The 24,158-nt window shown below is 36.3% G+C and overlaps 4 protein-coding genes across 7 annotated transcripts; 1 reads left to right on the top strand and 3 right to left on the bottom strand.

The window, feature by feature from the left end:
* Positions 1-262: 262 nt before the first annotated feature.
* LOC130739782 (probable WRKY transcription factor 4) lies at positions 263-10,130 on the bottom strand. The gene is made up of 4 exons (XM_057592182.1): positions 9,608-10,130; positions 6,572-7,224; positions 1,065-1,223; positions 263-954 (listed from the first exon to the last, which is right to left on the bottom strand). The coding sequence occupies exons 1-4, from the start codon at positions 9,866-9,868 to the stop codon at positions 684-686; spliced, it is 1,344 nt and encodes a 447-aa protein (XP_057448165.1). The 5' UTR covers positions 9,869-10,130; the 3' UTR covers positions 263-683.
* Positions 4,366-6,032, bottom strand: LOC130739783 (uncharacterized). Its single transcript, XM_057592183.1, has 2 exons — positions 4,789-6,032; positions 4,366-4,504 (listed from the first exon to the last, which is right to left on the bottom strand). Exons 1-2 carry the CDS (start codon positions 5,735-5,737, stop codon positions 4,467-4,469), a joined length of 987 nt encoding a protein of 328 aa, XP_057448166.1. The 5' UTR covers positions 5,738-6,032; the 3' UTR covers positions 4,366-4,466.
* Positions 10,131-13,961: 3,831 nt separating the features above from the next.
* Positions 13,962-20,779, top strand: LOC130739779 (isopentenyl phosphate kinase). Of its 4 annotated transcripts, none has more exons than XR_009019955.1 (13): positions 13,965-14,319; positions 14,598-14,822; positions 15,204-15,301; positions 16,179-16,221; positions 18,005-18,066; positions 18,189-18,245; positions 18,784-18,819; positions 18,896-18,973; positions 19,467-19,533; positions 19,622-19,675; positions 20,098-20,201; positions 20,289-20,451; positions 20,528-20,779. XR_009019955.1 is itself a non-coding variant. In XM_057592179.1 (12 exons), the coding sequence occupies exons 1-12, from the start codon at positions 14,232-14,234 to the stop codon at positions 20,382-20,384; spliced, it is 990 nt and encodes a 329-aa protein (XP_057448162.1). In that variant the 5' UTR covers positions 13,962-14,231; the 3' UTR covers positions 20,385-20,779. The 4 variants fall into 4 exon arrangements, 2 of the variants coding, with proteins under 2 accessions (XP_057448162.1, XP_057448161.1); XR_009019956.1 differs by having other exon boundaries at positions 20,289-20,457; XM_057592179.1 differs by having other exon boundaries at positions 13,962-14,319; positions 20,116-20,201; positions 20,289-20,779.
* A 1,044-nt stretch (positions 20,780-21,823) lies between these two features.
* On the bottom strand, positions 21,824-23,964 carry LOC130739781 (eukaryotic translation initiation factor 5A-2). Its single transcript, XM_057592181.1, has 5 exons — positions 23,797-23,964; positions 23,470-23,592; positions 23,327-23,383; positions 22,690-22,764; positions 21,824-22,244 (listed from the first exon to the last, which is right to left on the bottom strand). Exons 1-5 carry the CDS (start codon positions 23,917-23,919, stop codon positions 22,143-22,145), a joined length of 480 nt encoding a protein of 159 aa, XP_057448164.1. The 5' UTR covers positions 23,920-23,964; the 3' UTR covers positions 21,824-22,142.
* Between the last annotated feature and the right edge of the window lie 194 nt (positions 23,965-24,158).

Below are 24,158 nucleotides of genomic sequence, written 5' to 3'. Positions count from 1 at the left end.
CATACTTTTCTATGGGTATTCAAACAAGCTCTATAGCTAGTCTCTCACTGAACACAAACCCATAAGGGTCATGTTACTGACAAAATTTAATCAGGGCCATTTATCTATAAAAAGAAAATTGAAACATGCAAGATCAAACATAATTTCATCAAATCTCTCGCACACAAAATAATCATGTCCCCTCTATTCTCATTTTGGAACCTACATTGATTTCCAGAGTAATGTCTAGGCAATGAACATATAATATCGAATGCAGGAGGGAGACTAGAATGAAATTTATGATATGATCCAAATTTTTGTCACATTATTAGCAAATTATAACAGAGCAAGGAATTACATGATGAAAATGATAAACTATGTTATACAACATAATTTATATATTTAATGCACACACAAAAGGCACAATTGGTACAGCATCATCCAGAACCTCTGTTCACTCCACAAACTTCTCTTGCTTAAACGTGTCTTCCTTCAAATCTGTCATCAGGAAATGGTTTTGGAGAAAGAGAACACTATATATAGAACTGCTTTGTTCATAAGGAATTGATCAAAACTCTGGCCTAAGACTAAAAAAGAATACATTGAACATCAAAATAAAGATGACATGTGAAGTGTGACACATTTTTAACTTACAAGTGGGATGTTCTCAGATTACCAGTTCTTCCGACCTCATACTAGGAAACCTAGGTTATCTGTTCTTCCTTCAACCGCAGACGCGCAACAGGCTGTTGCTCGTTGCCCCCAATTCCACTGTTTCCAAAACCATGATTATTGTTTTGTGATCTTAACTGTGACGCACTATTGTTGGCGATGGTGTGACTGTTAGTCTTAGCTGCAGGCACATCATGATTATGCTTTCCTTCATATGTCGTTATCACAGCTTTAGGATCTGTTGAAGCTCTCTCCACATGCTTCCGGACATTGCAACCCGGGGTTGTACATTTGTAATAGCTCCTAAACGCGGTATAAGCAAGCATCAGAATATTTGACAAGTTAAGGGAAGTCATAACAGTCATGAATATTTCAATTGATGCAATCAAAGAGCGATGGAGAAGCAATATCACCTAGGATAAGGATTTCCTTTGACAACTTTCTGCCCATATTTTCGCCATCTATACCCGTCATCTAAGAGGTCAACTTCACTTGTTGTTTGCACAATTATTCTGTTCTCTGTGACTGTCCTATGTGAAGAAGCTGGTTCTGAGGGTATGACTTCTGTATTTCTGCATTATTTCAACATTTCTAAGATACCATGAAGACAAATTAAAATACACTTCATCATTTCACTGAAATACTGTATTTCTGCATAATTTCAACATTTCTAAGGTACCATAAAGACAAATTAAAACACACTATCATTTTACTGAAATTTTCCAAACTATTGTGTGATAAATAAAATACATATATAAGTAAGTTAATAAAGTGTGTATGTAAGTAAGTAGTCTGTTTGTATGTCACTTGAATAAACTCCAATAAGTCTACCCAAACAGGCTCTTACTGTCAAGAATAATTGGCTTGATGCCTTCTCTGATTCTATTCTCTTCTATATACAATACAATTACATTTACAAGCAATAATGACTAATTAACCCTAATTCCTAATTTGCACAACCTAAATTAGGAAGTCTAATTCTGTACATTCAAATAGGAATATTCTTGATTCTATTTCCTAATTTCTCAAACATAAAATAGGAAACAATCATTAATTGCAGATATCCTCATTGACATCCCCCCTCAAATTGATGCGGTTTGTCAAGAAGCATCAATTTGCTAAGAAGAAACTGGTGACGGGCACGAGGAACCGCTTTAGTGAAGATATCTGCAAGCTGAAGCTGCGAGGAGACATGAGGAAGAGAGATAACATGATCATCAAGAGCCTCACGAATGGAGTGACAATCCACTTCAATATGCTTAGTGCGCTCATGAAAAACTGGATTAGTAGCAATCTGAATAGCGCTTGTGTTGTCAGCATGGAGAGGCGTAGCATTGATTTGAGGGAATCCGAGTTCAGCCAATAAACCACGAAGCCAAGTTATTTCAGAGCAAGCAGTGGACATGGCTCGATATTCAGACTCAGTGGATGACTTGGAAACGCGGGCTTGCTTTTTGCTCTTCCAAGAAATTAAGGCCGGACCAAGGAACATGCACCAACCGGACACCGACCTTCGTGTATCAGCACAACCTGCCCAATCAGCATCACTATAGGCAAGCAAAGTAAGAGATGTACTGGCCGGAAAAAATAATCCTCGATAAGACGTTCCTTTCAAATAGCGAATGATGCGGCGAACAGCAGCCAAGTGAAGATGACGAGGAGTGTGCATGAATTGACTAACTTGTTGTACTGCAAAGGAAATATCTGGACGTGTAATAGTCAAATAGTTAAGACTTCCCACCAATTGACGATACAATAAAGGATCAGGCAAAAGATCACCCTCATCACAATGATATTTGACATTAACTTCAAGAGGAGTATCCACAGGGACAGCAGATTGAAGACCAGCCAAAGAAACTAAGTCCTCAGTATACTTGTGCTGATTGAGAAAAATACCTTTGGAGTCAGAATGAACCTCAAGCCCCAAGAAATAGTGAAGATACCCAAGATCCTTCATGTGAAAGGAAGCTTGAAGCTGCTGTTTAAGTAGTTGTATGGACGCTTGATCAGAGCCAGTAATGATCATGTCATCAACATAAATGAGAAGAAGAACAATACCAGCGGACGTGTGATGAATGAATAAGGAGGAATCATATTGGCTCTGAGAAAAAGAGAATCCAAGAAGGGTAGACCGAAATTTCTCAAACCATGCCCGAGGAGCCTGCCGCAAGCCATATAAAGAACGCTTGAGTTTGCACACGCCTTCAGAGGAAGAAAACAAGCCTGGAGGAGGTTTCATAAAAATATCTTATGCTAAATCACCATGAAGAAATGCATTCTTCACATCCATTTGATATAGGGACCAACCGTTAGAGGCAGCAATAGAAAGGATTGTGCGGACAGTGGTCATCTTTGCCACAGGTGCAAAGGTCTCATCATAATCCACCCCGTATTCTTGTTTGTTACCCAAAGCAACCAACCGGGCCTTATAACGATTGAGAGAACCATCAGAATTTAACTTCACAGAGTACACCCATTTGCAACCAATGGGTTTAACACCAAGAGGGCAAGGGACTATGTCCCAAGTGAAATTCTCCTGAAGTGCTTGTAGCTCATCTTGCATGGCCTTTACCCAACGCATGTCCTTAACAGCCTGCGAATAACATGTGGGAATAGGTATACTAGATAAAGTAGCAGTAAGAGAAGTAGGCTCCCATCCATACCTATCAGGTGTTCGATGCAGGCGAGTGGATCGACGCAGGGTAACTAGTGCTGGTTCAGGCGGAGGATCAGCATCGGGAGGGGGCAAAGTAGGAGGTCGTCTAGTATACACCTGTCCAGGTTTAAAACGTTCTATAGGACGAGGAACATCAGCAAAGGTATGAAGAGGAACAAAACTGTTAGAATCAGAAGGAAAACATGGAAAATAATATTGATAATCAAAGAAAACCACATTTCTAGAAATGCGCATGCGTTGAGCAATGACATCAAAACACAAAAATCCCTTTTGATTAGGAGAATAACCCATAAAGGCACACTGCACAGATTGCGCGCCGAGTTTATGACGCTCTAGAGGTGGCAAGTGCACAAAGCAGACACACCCAAACGTGTGAAGGTCATCATAACTTGGCTGTGTGTTGTAGAGACGAAAGAAAGGAGAATCAAAAGCCAAAACCTGTGATGGGAGGCGGTTGATCAAGTATACAGCCGCAGACAAAGCTTCAACCCAGAATTGAGAAGGAACAGAGGCTTGAAGCAGTAATGTTCGGGTAACATCAAGCAAGTGCCGATTTTTGCGTTCTGCAACGCCATTTTGCTGCGGCGTATATGGACAAGAACGTTGTGAAAGAATCCCCTTCTGCCGCAAGTACTCTTGAAAGTTGTGAGAAATATATTCCCCACCAGAATCAGTACGCAAAACCTTGATACCTGTGTCAAACTGAGTCTCTATATATGCCAAAAACTGTTTAAACATACAAAAGACATCAGATTTAGAGCGGAGAAAATAGATCCATGTAAACCGGCTATAGTCATCAATAAAGGTTACAAAGTATTTATACTTTGCATGAGACAAGACCGGTGACATACCCCAAACATCACTATGAATAAGATCAAAACATTTAGTGGCACGATGAGCTATAGAGGGAAAGGGAAGAGTCTTGCTTTTAGCAAGTTTGCACACAGAACAATCAAATGCAGAATTAGGAATAACAATTTTATTACTCAACAATCCAGATTTCAATAAATGAGCTAAAACAACTGAGTTTGGGTGACCCAATTTTCTATGCCAGTCCTCATACTTATTTGGGACACCATTACAAGCAAAAGACAAAATATTCGACAGAGAAAACTGGAGAGGAAATAGTCTGCCCACTTTAGGCCCCCTTGCGATCACTTTCCCCGACGCCTGATCCTGCATAGAACAACCATCACGAGAGAAATTAACATTACAATTGTTATCGACCAATTGTCCAACGGAAATCAAATTGGAAACAAGCCCTGGGGAAACAAACACATCTCGAAAGGAGGAATTGATGTCTCCAACAGCAGAAATAGAAAGAGTATTACCATCAGCAATTTGGATATTTTGGGTGCCATGATAAGTGTGAACATTGTGCAATTTTTCAAGGGAACCAGTCATGTGGTTAGAGGCCCCAGAATCAACAAACCAAGGTTGAGATGTAGGTTTGGACTTACCTTGAAGGCCCAAGGCAGAAAGAGCTGCGAGTACCATTTGTTGTACGGCCTCGGGAGTCAAGGAAGCAGCACTAGAAGTTGTAGGAGCAGAAGTCTGGTCCAGAGAAGTTGTAGTGGCGTGTAAGGCATGCAACGGCTTCCGCGGGGGTCGAGTTGGGCAATCTGCGAGGATGTGACCCTGTTGCTTACAATAGTTGCAAAATTTCTTACTGCAATTCCGAGCAAGATGACCAAATTGCTTGCAAGAAAAGCATTGAACTTGGCGCATATCACGACCTTTGCCTTTACTTTGGGCAGCGTAGGCAACAGAGACAGGATCAGCAACAAAGTCATCACGGGATAAGGTCAGAAGACGCTGCTCTTCTCGAAGTAATTCTGCAAGACACACGTCCAAGGAAGGGGCTGGATTCCTGTTCAGCAAAGCAGCACGCACAGCTTCAAATTCAGGTCGAAGCTTCATGAGAAATTGGTCCCGTTGGCTAATCTGATAAACTTTTTGGACAGCAGTGAGTGAATCTTTAGAAACATCAGCGTGTAAGATATCTGAATGATCAGCCCAAAGAGTAAGGAACCCGGAGTAATAGTCCTGAATAGAGAGATTTCCCTGACGATAGTTAGCAATGTCGAGCTCCAACTGGAACCGTTTGGCAACATTGTCCTGATTGTAAATACGCTTCAGATAGTCCCACATATCTTTAGCAGTAGAGAAAGCACGTAAGTTGTTGATCATGTGAGGTTCAACAGAAGCCAGAATCCAGGTTATAACTTGGGCGTCCTTTGTTTGCCACGCCGCCAATGCCGTTTTCTCTGCCGGAGCAGTGGACTGAGCTACATGATCGTCCCAAAGGCCTTTCCCTTTCACGAACATTTGGAACTGAAACTCCCAAGTGCCATAATTTTTGCCCGTAAAGCGGACACAGAAGTTTTCAAAAGTCTTTTCGGAAGCCATGAGGAGCAAAGCAAACTGACCAGAAACAAGATAGCACAAAAAAAACAGCAACGTTCCAGAAACAGAACAACAAGAAAAGAAACAGAGCAGCGAACCAGGAATAAAAGCAACGAACCAGGATGGGCTACAGCAGCACAACACGAACCAGAATCAGAGCAACGAACCAGAGAGCCAAGATGAACCACGAAGGAGGCACGATGTTGATACGGATAGAAGAAGCAAGAGCGTGTCGCTCTTAGCACACAAGGAAACGGCACAAGAGAAGTGAGAAGACTCGTGATACCATGTCAAATAACCACTTTATCCCAAAAGCTTAAGCTGTTGGGTAAGGGCCACATTAATGGTTTTATATTATATTCTAACACGCCCCCTCACGCAAGAGCCCTTTGGGCTTGAAGCGTGGATAATTGCACAGGCCCACCTACCATGTGCTTAATTAAATTCCACTTTTTAATTAGAAAGTGAGGGGAGCAAGGATCGAACTCTAGACCTCTCGGCCATAGAGGCTCTGATACCATGTCAAGAATAATTGGCTTGATGCCTTCTCTGATTCTATTCTCTTCTATATACAATACAATTACATTTACAAGCAATAATGACTAATTAACCCTAATTCCTAATTTGCACAACCTAAATTAGGAAGTCTAATTCTGTACATTCAAATAGGAATATTCTTGATTCTATTTCCTAATTTCTCAAACATAAAATAGGAAACAATCATTAATTTCTGATATCCTCATTGACACTTACAACAACTTACCATTTCCCTACCATTTCAGTAAAATCCTAAAGTGCATTCCATCATGAATAGGTTTAAAGAAGATAAAATCTTACCTCCTCTTGGGTTCAGGCTCAACATTTTTCTCATCCACTTCAGTTTCATGATCACCTACTTCCTCACTGTCACTTGTTCCTGATACATGTTCAGCAGTTGCCTGACTAGATTCCTGATCCATCTTAGACATTGCATTTGTACTCATCCCTTGATAAGTTGTTAAATCAACATTCCCTTGCATATTGGAATTGTCATTTGAAATCACGGCATCTTTAGCGCGCTTGTTTGGATGAGGGCGTTGATGATTGTGTTCCCCTTTATAAATGATCGCGGTGACATGGCCATCGAGCGAGCGCTCCACCTTCTTCTTGACAGGACAATTAGGATGCGTGCACTTGTAATAGCTTCGAGGAAACTCACTACCCTTCACATGTTTCTGCCCATATTTTCTCCAGTTGTAGCCGTCATCAGCAGGCTTGTCAACATTCAATGAAGAAGACTGGAATCTTTGTTCAGAGAGAGAATAATCAGTGGGTTCTGTCTTTGCTGCATGAGATTCTTCCCCTGAGGGTGGCACAAGGTGGTGTTGTGTAGTATTGGAAGTATGCAATGCTGATCTAGATAATGAATTTTCTGGTTGGAGATGCATGTTTGAGCTGCCCTGAGCTGAAACCTGTGCTAGAGCTTGCTGGTGTGACATTTCAAAGGACACCTACATGACATGCCTCATAAGTCAGGTTGTATAATCACTTTTTCAAAATCATATGTGACCATGTTATTATTCTGACAAATAGTGGATGTACTTTGCTGCATCTTTTAATCTCATACATACAGAAAGAAAGAAATCTTTTTTTTTTTGGTAAATAGAAAGAAAGAAATCTGATATCATGTATCTCTGGGTCAACTTCTTTTTCCTGAGAATCAATTCTGGCATCCGGAAACTTCTCACTCACAGAGGCTTCTCCCCATAACTTATTTTAGCTTTAAAATCAATTCTAGAAGGACTTCCAAACATGCTTTCGACAAGTAGTCTTTCGCTTTTTTGTTTTACTCATCCTTAGCCTCACCATAATAAATATATTACATATTTGCATCTATATATTTTTTTTTTGGGATAAAACCTATATAGCCTAATTAACCATAATCTTTTCAAGTATTATTGTTTGATCCTTAAGAGCCACACTCTTGGGGAAACCTTTGGCAGGTCATAGTTGTTAAAAGTGGTAGTTTGAGCTTTTAGGTCGAAAGATTGATCATCGGGCCGCATTCTTAGGGAGACCTTTGACATTCATCATACCCGGGTCGGAATTGCTATAGCAATTTAATTACCCAAATGTCCAAAAATTATTTAAGTAGTCTTTTAATTACCCAAATGTATCCTTAGTAAGTATCATTTTGTTAACTATAAACTAATTATTTTTTGTAGTTGAGTTTTGCAGTGAAAATATATATTAGATGAGGATTAGTGGTAAACCTGAATTTTCTGTATTAGTTGTCTGCATCAACCCTAAAAACTAATTGATATTTTCTATCTATGGATTGATGCTTTTATTCATTTTAATTAGTAATCCATATCTTCTATCAACAGCTATTGTTCATACGTACATGGCTGTGTGACTTCCACCAATCAAATATTAGACACAGATGATTGATCATGAAACAGAATATTAGTATGCATGAGTCCAATAGGAAAAAGTTATAGCTTGTAGGGGCTGCTCAAATATTATCTTTTTCTATATAAATTTTAATCTTATATTACTCCAAGTTATAAATATTCCTTTTTCTTCGATGATCATTGTAAATAATGAAATCAATTATTACTTTTTTTTTATATGAAAGATAAATTACTCCTTCCAGGGATTGATCTCTCGATCTTCCCCTCCCCAACCCATATGCTCTCGGCTTTTACCACTTGAGCTATCATTTGGGGACGAAATCAATTATTACTAACATTACTAACAACTAACATTTGTCTATATAAAAGAAATACATTACCTTTGATTAATATTTTTTTATACAACTATAACTTAATTTACAGGTAAATTGATTTAACTAACATATCATAACAAAGTTAGATAATAAAACAATGATTGTTTCAAAAAAAAACAATGATGCTTAATAAAAGAGAGTTTTTAGTATTAATAAAGTTTAAAATGCATATATTTGAAAGTTAAAAAAAATTAAGTGATTGGGTTGGTTGGGGTTAAAATATAATAAATCCAAAAACAAACATATTATAATTGGTTCAGTTTGGTTCCATTTTCAAGTGAAGTCATAGTCAAGTTTCAATTTTTCAGACTTCTCCACCATTAAATCTAGTGGGCATAACTTCTTCCCAAAAAAAATTCTCCCAGTGTTAGAATTTGGGTCAGGCTAAAATCTATCGCAAAGGCTAGCTTTTGGAGTAGATTACACCTAATTCAAATTTTAATATGGTATATATCCTAATCAAACCTAAATTTTTTTGTTGATCATCCATAAATGGATAATTTGCTGATGTTCATTTCTACAAATTTCACGCTCAAGTGTCCAACCGCTGTAAAAATGAGTGTATGTGTTAAGGTTTCACATTAATTAAATATACGACCAATAATTACTCATATATGATAGAAGAATCTTCACCCCTAAGCTAACTTTAACTTCTAGAGGAAAGATTTTTCTTACCCAAATTCTAATACCCTAACATAGAAATCTACAAAGTTTTTAAACACACATTAAATGAATTATTCCAACAAACCCGAAGCAACACATACTAGTTGCTCATGCGAAGATAAAATTATCATGTAACTTAAAATCAATGATGACTTTTTTTTGGTATGGAAAATCAATGATGATATAACTTGATTTTGCTTATTTTGGAAAGAAAATCACAAATCTCTCTGCAAAAGATATAGGACTATAGGAGTACTACTTTTGTACCGACAAGTCAGAAACCAATTGAGACTGTATCATAAATTTTTAATATCAAAAGAGAAAAGAAAAAAAAAAATTCCGACATTTCCATATTTCATTACTAGAAAATGGAAATGCAATGAATTAATAAGGTGAAAGCACTTGTATTATTGTATGTATCATACATGGGTTAGAATTTTCACCTGAGGAGAAAAGAGACCAGGTGAGAAGCCACCGTGTGCCGCCGCCGCCGGAGACGCCATGGCGCCGGCGAGCAGCTGGGAGAATGACTTGCAGTCGTCGCCATCGGCAAGGAGATTAGAGAGCAGAGTCATGGGACCAGGGCTGAAACCACCGCTGAAAAGGGTATCCGTACGTGGCGGCAGAGTGATGGTGGGCCGTGGCGGAGGTCCTCTACCGCCAGACGCCGCCTCCTCCTTCCACGGCGGTCGGTCACCGTTCATTTAGCTTGGTTTGACTTTTCAACCGGAGCAAAAACAGAGTTGAAGAAAGCTTCAAACCTTTTCTCCAAAAATGGAAAGTTTCTGCCAATCTTAACTTGTGTGTGTGTCCATGAAGACTGGAAAAGTCTGCAAACTTTATGTTGTGTCTGTTTACATGTTCTTCTTGTGTTTGCTTTTGGGTGTTGTGTACGGTGGATCTGAGAGATTGCCAAAAAAAAAAGTCCACGCTTCCTCAACCAAAATGCTCTGCTATGATTTTTCTTCACAACATTTCTATTCTTTTAATATTAATCATGTTATCTTTATTAATTATAAAATGAAGAGGCTAGAGTAGGGTTGAAATTGTATTTTACCTTGATTCTAAATATTAATTAATTGGATCTCTTAAAAAATGAGGTTAGTGTTTAACAAATAGCGGATCATAAAAGAACGAGTTTGAGTTAGCCTCATCTCACTAAAGAATTATAAATACTTTTTGTTTTTTTAAAGAAAAAAAAACTAATTTTTAATCATTTTAATGAACTATAAAAGAAATTACACAATTATCAAATCATTAGCACTAAATTTTATATGACACAAGGTTTTAATCTAATGAGATGCATTGATATTATAATATTTCAACATAGATACATATTGGGTTGTTGGTTAGTTTAGAAAATTGTAGTCCTATGTGCATAGTTGTGACAAAAACATGTTTTGAAACTAATGGGTAAGGAGTGTTCATGAGACGAGTTAAGATGGGTTGTGCTCGTCTCTCACTCGACCCTAAATATTGACCAAGTCCGTTTTGTAAACTCAAACTTGTGTTTAAACCTGATAAAATTCGAAGAGTGCATATTTGATGGACTTAGGCTAGGATGAGTTAAATGACCGAGTCTAATTAAGTACACACCTAACTTAGTGTATCTTTTGTTCAACATTATTGGTATAAACACATATATAATTTTACGTATTTTAAGGTATTAATTATAAATGCATAATCTACCATTTTAAGTTTAACGTGAATTTAAGAAGTATGATTTGACCACGTTGAACTATTCAAACAGAAATTAATCCCAATTAACAAAATCTAAATATGCTATAAATTGAAATTCACCTGAAAGATTTTGCTAAGTTGCCTTCTTACCATATCTGTGTAAAGATGAAATTACTAAATAGAAATAAGAGTAAAACTTTCTTATATATACATTGAGAATTGAAAAATATTTACACTTCCTTTTTTAAATATTATTTACTAAAACTAAATATGAATACTTTTAATATTATTAGAATTTAGCACAATTTTATCCTGTGACACCTTAGTTAAAGATTTACAATGAGAAATGTTAAATAAAAATAAAAGGTACTCCCTCCGGTCCTATTTATAAGCATGAAAGAGAAGAAAAATCTTGGTCCTTTTTATAAGAACCAAATGAAAGTTTGAGCTATATTAATTAATTTTTTCCAATGATGCCCTTATTAATTCTAACTTGTAAAATGTGTCTCATTAATTATTCTCTCTCTTTTCCACTTTCCAACACTAATAACAAAGGGTAATTTTGGAAGTTCATTTTAATTTAAGACAAATTTAATGCATTTTATCTAGTTTAACTACATTTCTTAAACTATGTGAATTTTTTTTTGTTGCTTATAAATAGGACCGGAGGGAGTATTTTGTAGCATTTTTTATTGGTTTTTTTGTAGCATGTTCAATTCATAATAAAAAAATGTTTTCATTTTATTTAAGGCGTGCGTATTTATTATTTGATATGTCAGCTTGGCTTGGGAAGAAAGACAATAGATAAATAAATGATTTCTGGCTGGTAGGAAGACGTGTCGCAAAATATAATAGGCTAAACTGTCACTGTAACTGAGCCAAAATGTCGAAATTGACCTCAAAGACTTGAGATTTTAGCAGCCGAGCAAGTCAATGATAGGATCTCGTGGTAAGAAAAAGAAAGACACGAACTGAACAGTACTCTCTCCGGAACTATTTTTAAGCAACAAAAAAAAAATTCACATAGTTTAAGAAATGTAGTTAAACTAGATCAAAATAAACTTCCAAAATTACCCTTTGTTATTAGTGTTGGAAAGAGGGAAAGAGAGAGAATAATTAATGAGACACATTTTACAAGTTAGAATTAATAAGGGCATCATTGGAAAAAATTAATTAATATAGCTCAAACATTCATTTGGTTCTTATAAAAATGACCAAATTTTTTCTTCTCTTTCATGCTTATAAATAGGACCGGAGGGAGTAGTAACCAAATGTGCATCTTTTGGGCATTTGGACAAGTAATGAAGACAAAGTTACTATCGAAAGTCTAAACACTCAACTCATAAGCTGACAAAATCACTTTGGTTCTCGTTTGGCAAAGAAAACTTATAGTACACGATAAGCAATAAGTCTTGAAAATCCCATGATGCCCTCTGTTCTTTTTAGCTTAATGCTTTGTTTGGGTGTAGAAGAAAGAAGATAGCGAGTAAGAAAATGGTCAAGTGTATTTTTAGGTTGCTTGTTGTTTAAAATATAGATGTGAAAAAGAGGAAAAAGAACGAGGTGGACAGTATAAATAAAATCAAATAACGAAAAAAAAAGTATTTTTTTCTACAAAACTTCATTGCTCCGTGAAAAAGTAGTTGAGTTTCACGTTTGTAATCTCAAAGAAGATGACCAAACGTACATTTAAAAAATAACTAAATTGGATTTTTGAAAAAGATCATTTGCAATAAATTATGGATTTTTTTTAATTGTAATAGGTTCAAAAGTTATTTAAGTGCATATGTGTCATTAATTTGGCTCACTTATAGACGATGAATATAATAGTGATTAGTTGGTCAGTGAGGATATTGAAGATGAAGAAGGGGAAGAACTAAATACTAGGTATAAGAGGTTCGGTGAGGTGTATATGCACTTGGAGTTTAAGTGAAGAACAAGTTTTCCTCCCCATGGGAGTTCAAGGAGGTTATCCTTGAGCACTTAGTGTTGAATGAGAGGGAAGTGAAGTGCAAGAAGAATGATGAGCACTTATGGTTTTGTTGCATATTTGGGCAAGGTTGGTGGGAGCTTAACTTATAGGTTGAAGACTATGGTTCCAAAGCAAAATTGTGGAAGAGTCTACAAAACCAAGAACACTTGATGTAAATGGATTGCCAAGGTGATAAAGAACAAGTTGAAAAACAACAGTAGCAAGGTGCATGTTAAGGAAATAATACATGACACGAGGAGTCGTTTCTCCACAGGGGTTACTTGGGGCAGAGCTTGGAAGACAAGGAAATTGACCTATAGAGGACTGTGGATTGAGATGTTGTAAAACAATACACCACGTTGTGGTCCTATGCAACTTAAATTTAACATGTAAATCAGGCAAACATGCAAAAAACACGAGGACAAGCATATAGGTGCAATAAAACCATAGTTTGGATCATTCTACATGTGTTTGGAGGGTTGTAAGACAATCTCAAACATGCATATAGGGTCCGTTTGGAAACACAGCTTAATTAAGCGCTTATGATCATAAGCGCTTATTTATAAGCTATTTTAAATTTTTTATTAAAGTAAATTGAAAATAAGCTATATATAAGCATAAACTTTTTTTCATAAACTATCTTAAGTAGATTATGACAATAAGCTCAAAATAGCTTATGGTCTACCTTAAGTTGTTTGCATAAGTTCTTTAAAACACTGACATAAGAGTTTATGCTATCTGATAAACTCAAATAAGCTCTTCCGGGGCCATAGTCCATTCATAGGTTTAGATGAGTATCACCTAAAAGAAAATATGGTGGCCAACTTCAGATTGAGGTGGGGAGGGGTTCAAATGACCAATACTTCCCCCTAACATTAGCAGCTATGGAGACCGAGTGCAAGGAGTCATAGATGTGATTTTTGACATTGCTGCTTGAGGACATTATAGATGACAACACAAATAGACGAGTGTTTATTAGTGTCCAACAAAAAATAATAAATTAACTTCATGCTTCAATACTTATAATTACATTTACTACACACTTAATGTGAAAACACTTACAACCGTTTTTTGCTTCAAAGGTATTGATGCATGTAAGTCCTAGGCTTCTTAAGGGAGTTGAGACCATAGGTTATGTGTCAGGCATTTTACAACAACTTTAAGAAGGAGTTTGAGGTTTCGACAAAAAAAAAAGGAGTTTGAGGGAGGAACTCTACTTAGAGATTTGATCATGCAAGCATTCAAGGCCACGGCAAACAGCGACGGATAAACATCCCTCTCAATTTTAACAAACGAAGAAAACACGTGAACAAAATCATTGTTCACTCCACCTTCTTTCTGTCACCCTTCACCTTCAAACTGCAACCAACCTGCTTCACTGAATCAGTGAGTACAACGAGAATCGCGCAAGGCCAATGGCTCAAAACAAGAATCAGAACCAAACACAAGCTTCCTTACCCGATTCTCCCTTCACTGAACCCATCCGTTGTATAGTAAAACTGGGTACGACTCTCTCTTTCTATGTTTTTTGCTTCCAGACCCCCATTGATTACTTGCATTGTTTCTTCTCAAATTTTGTTGCTTTACCATGTGGGTAGTCCTTATCATCTCAAAGTAAGCATTTTTTTTTCATGGGCATGTCTTGTATTTTTAAAGCAAAAGTCCCCACAAAACCATGTTCTGTAGAATTTGGAGGAAACTGACTATGATTGGATTGGTTAACTTAACTATGAGGATCTTCAATTTGTGAAAAAGTAAAATGCTTTTGATTGGATATTCAGGAGGAGCTGCAATTACTTGCAAAAATGAACTTGAGATGATAAATGAGGAGATTCTTCAGAAGGTTTCAGAACAGCTGAGGCAGGTTATGGTTGCATCTCCTGAGAAGCCTCCTGGGATGGATTGGAGTAAGAGGCCTGGAGATTCAGAAATTTTTTGTAACCCAGAAGAATTTGGAGATCATTCTGACTTGGAATGTAGTCGTTTCATTGTTGTTCATGGAGCAGGTTGATTTATATTTTCCTCTTCAAGTTAAATAATTTATTTGATTAGTAGAGGAATTATCTTTGTATATGTATTAATATTGGATCGAAAACCAATCTGATGTTGTATTAGAGGACCATGATGGGCATTTTTTCTTTTATAAGTGAAAGTCGCCCAAAAGACATGTCTCCAGCAAGTATCCGCAATGCGGGTGCGGGGACAAACCGCAATTTGAAACCCTGGGCGCAGTTGACAAACGACTTAACAAGTTTTTGTACTTAAATCCCTTCACAATTATTCGCAACTTGACAACCTTGCTGCACCTTATACATGGATTTTAAAAACTTGATATCAATTGTTAGTTATAAGCAACTAGCTCATTTTAGGCTCTATGGTGCTCCCAGGTTCTTTTGGGCATTTTCAAGCTAGCAAATCTGGTGTCCACAAGGGACAACTGAATAAACCTCTTGTTAAGGGTGGCTTTGTTGCTACTCGAATATCTGTAAGTAATTTTTGGCAACTTATAAGCCTGTTCTACAGTTGTAAGTGTGGATTTGTAAAGACAAAAGTGAAATTTTGACTGTTATATCAGTGAAACTAGCATGTGGGACCGAACCTCTTCTCCAAACTCAAATTGATGCTAATGAAGCTTAGTCTTGAATTTCATGATGAAACTGAAATTCTTTTATTTCTAACTAGAGCTCAGCTTATGTGCTTGATGTTATATGTTTTTTTAGGAGGGGGGATTTTTTCGCCTATTTTGTAATTATAATGCTTTGTGAAATGCTTCACAAGTCAAAAGTGTAGAATTGCACTTTGCTATATAAATCTGTTAACATTTTTGAAATAATGAATCACTCATCCAGAAAAAGAAGCATTCTGGATCAATTTTTTGCACTGCAGGCAATTATTAACTTTGAACTCCGAAGAGGAGGAGAATTTGATTATGTCATAAAAAACTATATTGATTTGTGCCATCTGGAATCTGGTATATTATGATACATTTTTGGGATCATTGTCAAATTTATATTTCCTAACTTCGACTAGATTAATCAAGAATTTGAGTGGAATATCTAAAAAATGATGATTGCTTGGTGTATTCTCACAATACGCTTATTCTGCTTGTTTTATGAAAAAAACTCTTGTGGATTCTACATGAACCATATTTTTATGTACTAGAAGTCGTCGGCCAAGTGGCATCAACAGATTCTTCTGATAATGTTGTTTTTTTATCAATTATTTGTGTTTGACTGTGATTTTTATGATTCTTAAATAATCAAGAGCACCTTTTCTTTTGTCTACAAAATTGCTTTTGTTCAAGTTGCTTTCAGAATGATGATCTCCTCAATGCTTATCATTTCATTTATTTTTAATTTCAGGTGAACACTCTCAATCTTGAAATTGTTAGAGCACTAGCCAGAGGTAGTTTCATAGTGATTGCTATCTATATAAACTCAAATATTCCTATTGTATCAAAGCACTGGATATTTATCTTTTGTTTCAAGCTCTTCTGTTTTGATGATGTAGGGGTCATTAGTAATTTACTGAATGTTATCATGGTAACTTGATAAGAACTGGCCTAGAATTTAGAAGAATCTGAATAGAACTTTTAATGCTAATACCTCTCACTAGTTTTTAGGAAAAACTAGAAAGATATGAACATACAAGAATGTTGATGGGTAATTTGAGAGACTCAACTCAACTACTCTCCTTTCAAATATTCATAATTACAGAGATGACTATCTCCAGAACCCCCTCACTTCTATTTAACAACCCAAAACCGTTACAACTGACAGGAACACTATTTTCATTAACAGAATTGCCAAAACAACTAATCATTACAACCCTACTTCTCTTTAGTTATTGGAGGTCTCGAACTAACAGTATCCCCTCCTTCAAAATTCACCTTGTCCTCAAGGTGAAATGAAGGTAAAGCCTCATTTAATGACTAAGCATTCTCCCAGCTATTCTCAAAGTGGAAGTTGATGCACTGGACTTCATAGTGATCAGAAGGAAGTTCCCTTGGTGATAAACTCTTCTCAGGTAGAACCTGCAAAACATGTTCCTAATTCAACATACGAGGAGGTAGTGAATAAGGCTGATGTGATTCAGCTACTGACTTTTTAAGCAAAGAAACATGAAATAATTTTTGAATCCTACTATTCTCTGGTAAATCCCACTTGTAAGCTACTGATCCAATTCGCTCTAGAACTTGAAATGGACTATAAAATCTGGGACTAAGCTTTTGATTCTTCCTTCTAGCTAAAGACTGAGGTTTGTAAGGTTGTATTTTCAGGTACACCCAATCTCCAACTTGATTAGCCTGAATTTTCATCTGATCTTAAGACTGGAGAAAATTACTTCAAAGATCAGACAACAATTCTTCCTCTATGAGATATAGCCGGATGTAAATCACTTCCTCATCTTGAACCAGACTGGTATATCAGGATCCATTTCTGGTTGGAATTTCTCCAGCAAAGCCTTCACAAGCTCCCACAATGCTGCTTTTTGGTTGCTTCTTTTCCAGCAAAACCACCAAATAAGAGCACTACCTGCCAAAGCCTTCTCAATCTCCCCAAGCTTCTTCTCCTCTGCTATACTCACTGCCTCAAAATGTTCCTCCACGTTGATGAGCCACCTATAAGCCCCCCTTCCATAAAATATTGTAATCATCTTCAAGAACTATCACCCATAAGCCTCCCTCACTTCTGTTCATGTGTCATGTTTTATCACTATTTTTATTTTTACTAATGTGACATCCTCCTGGCTTTATTATTTGGGGTGGCTTTTATTCATTAACGTGAAATTCTCCTTACCTTGCTATTTAATGTAATGTGAAAGTTTAAGCATTCATTTTTTTTTTCTGTAGCTGTTAATCTGTGTTTAAAAGAAAACCTTAAGGTGAAGAGAAATAAAACTAATGAAAGTGAAATATTTTTTTTTTGAAAATTATGTCTTTGTACCTCTTTTTCACTGTTATGATAAATATAACTCAAATAATCCACCAACATTTCCCTTTTCATCTTTTAAATGAGGCTTTTATTTGTATTTATCAATTTTATATAAGCTATATGCTGCATTGATAATAATTATCCTCCCACTGAAACTTAGTACTCAGTGCTACCTGTTCACCCCATTTTTTAGCTATATGCTCTTTTAAGAAGTATTGAATTTTTTTCTAAAAGATATTCGTTTCTTTGTGCAGAGGGCATTCCTTCGGTTGGAATGTCACCTTTCTCATGTGGATGGATCACAAGTGAGAGACATGTTAGTGTAGTCTCAACAGAATATCTGTCAGATTGTATACATCTACATGATATGCTCTAGACATGTTTTGTCTTCATTTTCAGATAAAGCTACTCTTCTAAATTTATATTCAACATATGCAGGTATCTTCAGCTGATTTGTCTTCGGTGGCTAAGACAATTGATTCTGGTTTTACACCTGTAAGATTAACTTCCTTGATTTATATCACTACTTTGAAGCTTTTAAATTTTTCTACCAGTTATAACCCTTTCCTCAGTGTTACATGAGAGCGGTTTTTTTATTATAAGAAAAGTCACTTAGTTTTACTTCAACCGTTAAACTAGCTGAAAAGGCCTGATTTATTAAGGACTGAGAGTTCTCCGTGTAGGAAAAAAGTAGACGAGAATGTCGGATCTGCCACTGTATGCTAGTCAATAGTGTATGCATACACAGCTGGTTAGGCTAGGTTCAGGGTATTTACTTTCATGACATAGTTTCCTACTACCCTCTTTATGTGAGATCTATATTATTCTTTCTGCAGTGTCTGAAGCAAATTAACTTTCATGGACAGCTGCAATAAAATAGAAGAAAACTTGTTCTTTCTTTCTATATAAAATCTGTATATAAAGCTAGTCTTATAAAATTACATGCTTACAGGTTTTTCCTTTGAAGGTTCCAATTCCTCTATATGTTTTTTTTTTTCTTTGAATAATGTGGGGTTCATTGCAATTTGTCTAGGTTCTGCACGGAGATGCAGTGCTTGATGAGATTCAGGTAGAGACTCAGTGTGTTCAGTTTTATTCTTCATTAATAATGAAAATGGAATTTTACTGAGCTAATGAGATTTCAGGGATGCACTATTTTGAGTGGAGATGTTATCATAAGTCATCTGGCAGCATACTCAAAGCCTAAATATGTTGTTTTCCTGGTATCCTCCACATATCATCACGTGTAACCATTTTTATTCTTGAATTATTACAAATATAAAGGTCTTTAGGAATTAGGATATGCTAAACCGAATGGTCTTCTTGGGAATATATTCTGTCCTTCAAGTAATTGATGTTACAATTATGATGACAAACCGCAATTCTCAGTTTTCATTTAGCCACATGTTTAATAACCAAATAGCTGAGCTCTCTGCTAACATTAGGTCTGTTTGGCTTTACTTCCTTTATGCAAATTGGAAAGGAAATTTTCTTGTCTGCAAATGAAAGTGTCTTGAAATACGTGTAGAATGGCATTTTGTTGGGTTAAATCTGTAGTAAACATGCAATTAGGTGTTACAGCACTATATTAATATGCAAGATAGGTTTACAAAAGCCAGTTTTGAATATCTTTTACCAAAGGACTTGAAGCAGTCTACCACAACTTAATTTTTTAAAGACATTGTATGAAAGGTTTCCCTTAAGCATGGATGAAAGACAGATGTATATGGTGTATATGATCGCCCACCTACAGAACCTGATGCGATACTCCTAAAGGAGATTGGTGAGCACTGGCACTTATTGTAAACTTTCTGTATGGCCTATTCTGTTCATGATTGATCGTTACATCGCAACTTTTTCAACTATGACAGCTGTTGCTGAAGATGGAAGCTGGTCAGTTGTAAAACCGAAGTTACAGAACTCAAGTAAGCAAACTTAGTAAATCATTTTTCAGTTTGCTTACTATTCTATTCTCTGGTCTCATTTTTTGCAGTGGAATATGTTCTGAAAATACTAGTCCACTAAATGTTATTTGAGAACTTATTCTGTGTGTTTCTTTAAAAGAGTTTTGCTCGAATGGAGTATCTATTTTGACTCTGTAGCCTGAAACTGTATAGTTGAAATTCAACAAGAAGATTCAATATTTTTATTAACTCATTGCAAATGGGGCATAAAATTACCTTATATTTTTATATTTCTCCGTGATGCCATAAATAAACGATTTTGAGAATTTCAGAAGTTTTTATAATGACATTGATTATGAAAATTACTTATTTAACACATGCTTGCATTGGATATGTGATTTATATGGGTGGATTAATATTTTGCTGGCATGCGTTTACTACAGTTGAGCTAACTGTTGCAGCCCATGATACAACTGGTGGGATGAAAACAAAAATCTCAGAAGCTGCAATGATAGCAAAGCTTGGAATTGATGTCTACATTGTGAAAGTAATATTTATTTGTTACATTTCTTCTGTTTGTCTTATATCTTAGAGCTCCTAATGTTGAAATCTCTAGTTGCATTTCAATTTTCAGGCAGCTACAAGCCACTCATTGAGGGCCTTAAATGGAGATCTAAGAGGCGGCATCCCTGATGACTGGCTCGGGACAGTGGTCCGATCTTCAAGATAACCGTAGTAGAATCTTTTGAAAAGCTGCCAATCATCAAAGGGAAGAAATTTTTGGGCTCCTCATCAGTGTGAGAGTTAGTATTACAAACAGTTATAGTTGTGTATTCAAGAAACAGCTCACAAATCATTTGTGTCTTACTGCAGTGAGGTTCTGCATACAATAAAGGTCGATAGCCAAAAGGATTACTGATGACCAGTTGACAATTTTCATTTTATCCATGTTACATACTCATCAGTCATGCTCTGACTTGATGTACAATTTGTTCTGTAAACTTCTCTCAAGCTTATGTTTAATAGCCAAGTTATGTTTGGCAACCTTGATATTTCCAGTACTTATTAGAGTGACCCACAGAAGTTGCAAAGATGTTTTATAATATTTCATTGGAGCTACTTTTACTTTGGGATCTCGGTTTAGAAATTAGCTAACTGTTTTTAATGTTCGAAAGCGTTCTATTACATGGTGAATATGCTGGGGCTGCCACGAGTTTGTTCAAGAGGCATTTTGTGTGCTTCTAGATCCAAACCGGTAAATTAAGGCTGAGTTTAGTTGGATCAATTTTTGCTGTTTTTCGGGTACTAACCTGAACCAAACCAAAGCGAAAATGATCCGGTTGGGTCAATTTGGGTGGATTGATCTTGCCTTATATGAGTCAGTCAGTACGACAAACAAATTACAACTTTGTCTTTCATTCACATAAGTGGAACAACAATCTAAAGTCCATTTGACAAAAGTAGAGCATAACCCTTCTCATCCATCACACAAAAGTAGAACAAGAGGGCTTGGCCTCGTGTTGAAGTCGTCAGCTGCATGAGGGCAATCACAAGTCAGGGTGAAGGTGAGTGAGAGCCTAAGAGGTGGCACAAAAATTAGGGTGAGGTGTAGAAATGGACCAACATCACAAGTCACTACTTAGTAAGCTTTACTTCAATTACTTAACTATCCCTACTCAATTGTGTTGGGTTTGTTTGGCAGTTAATCATCCCTACTTGGTTCTAGTTGGGTTTGTACAGATTTCAAACCACAAATCCGATACCTCACCAACCCCTCAGTTTGTCCCCTTTTAAATCCAATCCAACTTCCACACAAAAAATAATCCAATATGTTCATCTGAACCAACCCCACTCATTTGTGTTTTGGTCGAGTCAGGTTAATCCGATCCATGAGCAACCCTAAAATATGTGCATTGGACTCCGCATCACTAATAAGATATTATGGATGAGGGAGGTGTGAACTTTCCCTACCGAGATGTGAGCAAACTGGTGTTTCAACAAGTTCTTAAGCATCCAACTACTAGACATCATGAAGATCATAGAACCGGCATACAACCTTTCAAGTTATAAGGTGGTTGAATTTCAGAATAACAATGATAGCATAATCCGTGGGCAGATTATTCCCCTGAACAAAGCATAAACTTTAACCGCAATTAAAAAACATCAGAGTGAAGAAAATTATATCAGAAACTGTAAAAGGGTCTGATAAGCATATAATTAGTCTCACTGGCCGATGGCCAATATAACTTCTTCACACCATTAAGAGTTAATGGCTCTAGAACTAATAACACACAAAAATAACATAAGTCAAGGACTCTTAAATAGTCATCCAATATTTTCGACCACATCTTATGAGAATGGTACAAACTCTGGCCGATTTAGTACACAAACCAACACAAAAGAGGAAAAACGAAAAGAAACATAAAACAAATACTGTATCATCTCAGTTCCAACTTCAGCTTTTCAGCATTCAACTGAAATGATTCTATTACTTGGGGCCGATGTCCTTAAGGGCACAAATCTGCTCCTCCCCCATGGCAGACATAACACTCACAACCAGATCCTTACCATCACCAAAGCCCTCCTTGATCTGCATGTCAAAAATTGAAATCAGAACAAGATGGGGCAAGTTATAACAGATGTCAATGTTATGCCACTTCACATTACTTCATTAAATTGGACATAAGTTTACAAAGCAATTAGATATATAATGTCAGCATCGAATGTTCATATCTACAACAATGTCATGGAAGTACGGAACTATTCAACGTAACAAGCAAAACCAGTGCAAGATAGTGCAAAATGCCAGAAATTGAAATCAGTACAAGATGGTGCAAATTATAAAAGTTCAGCAGATCTCAATGACATGCCACTTCTCATTACTTCATTAAACTGGACATGAGTTTACGAAGCCATTAGACATATAATACCAGCATCAAATGTTAATATCTACAACAAGTCGTGGAACTATTTAACATAGCAAGCAAAACCAGTCCAGATATGTAAATAGAGTACAGACTACGGAACAGACTAACCTGCTTAAGCAGAGCATCATCGGTAGGAAGCTTAAGGTCATCCTTAGTATCACCAGAGTCAGTCAGCAGACTCACCTAATATATTCATTGAAAAAAATATCCTTAGTTCACCAATAAGAAAAGAGACCCACTAACCTAGTTCTATGGAGAAGGTAACATACTAACATACAACAATAACAAATTGTCAAACTACATCAACCTTAACCATTTCCATATCATAAAGATACAAACTCATTAACCATTCATTTAACCAACTTAAACATTTCAAAATTGAGTGAAGTACAGTCACCCCACAAGGTTTGTAAGAACAACATATTAACCCCATCTTTATCATCTAAACACACACATCAAGAAATATAGATAATTAACTAGTACCTTTAAGACAATTTGTACTGGATAAAATTTACAAAACTATTCAATAGGATATATCAAAGATTTATTGATTAGTATTTTTAAGTCCACTGTTAACAAAGCTGTAAAATAAAAATAAAAAATTATGCAAATAACCATACTCCATATCAAATTATTTGAGGTAGGTAACTAGGAATCAATTTCTCATGTGCAGAATAGAATAGAATCCTCAATTAAGAAATCAAAAAAAAAAGAGAATTAGAAGCTAGTGTGAATGTAATCTTACAAATCCATCCTCTGAGATATCAATAAGCTGGTAATCAGTACGATTGACATGAGGGATCTGTTGCAAAACACAAGGGGAAAACATAAACATAAACACAGATGAAAATCCAAATCTAAAAAAAAAACACCTGATATCATTCATACATCACAGTTATGGGAAGATGGGACAATATCCTCAAGCTTTTTGCCGGTGAAGATGTCAATAGCAACAAAGTGACACTTCGCATGTCCATGCTTGCCAGTTTTGGAAGTAGAAACCTCAACAACCTGTCCAATTAAACAACCCCAAATCAATAAAAAATCAAACTTTAACCCTAGCTTGACAAAAAAACACCACCCCTACAAAATCTAACCAAATATTCATCAAATTGAACCAAATGGGGTTTGATTTCTCACATCAATCGTTACAATTTCATTGAAAAAACAGAAAAATTGAACAAATCGAATATTGAAAAGGGAAAAGGGAAGCACCTTGCAGGGCCTGTTCTTGATGACAATGTAACCGTTCTTGCGGACGGTTCCGGCTTGCTGCGGATAGGTCTTGGATGCGCCGGCGTCAGCCTTGGACTCGAAGTGGTGCTCTTCGTCAGACATGGTGATGGTTCTTCTTCAATCTACTAGTGTAAGGTTTGGGGATTCAGGTTTTTTTCTTTTATAGACACAAACAACACTGTTATATTTTTTTAATGATAAATATTCAACTTTTTCCGATAATTATTGATAACCACCAACCATTGTATTTATCTTGTTAAATTCTGTTTTGAAACATATTTTTGAAAAATTAATTTTTTTTTCAAAAAAAGGGTAAAACGGAGAGAAAGCACCTCCAGATT

The sequence above is a fragment of the Lotus japonicus genome, chromosome 2 (assembly GCF_012489685.1).
Source record: "Lotus japonicus ecotype B-129 chromosome 2, LjGifu_v1.2".
NCBI classification, from domain to species: Eukaryota; Viridiplantae; Streptophyta; class Magnoliopsida; order Fabales; family Fabaceae; genus Lotus; species Lotus japonicus.
The sequence above is the reverse complement of the archived record's forward strand: the minus strand, read 5'-3'. Positions and strand labels throughout refer to the sequence as shown.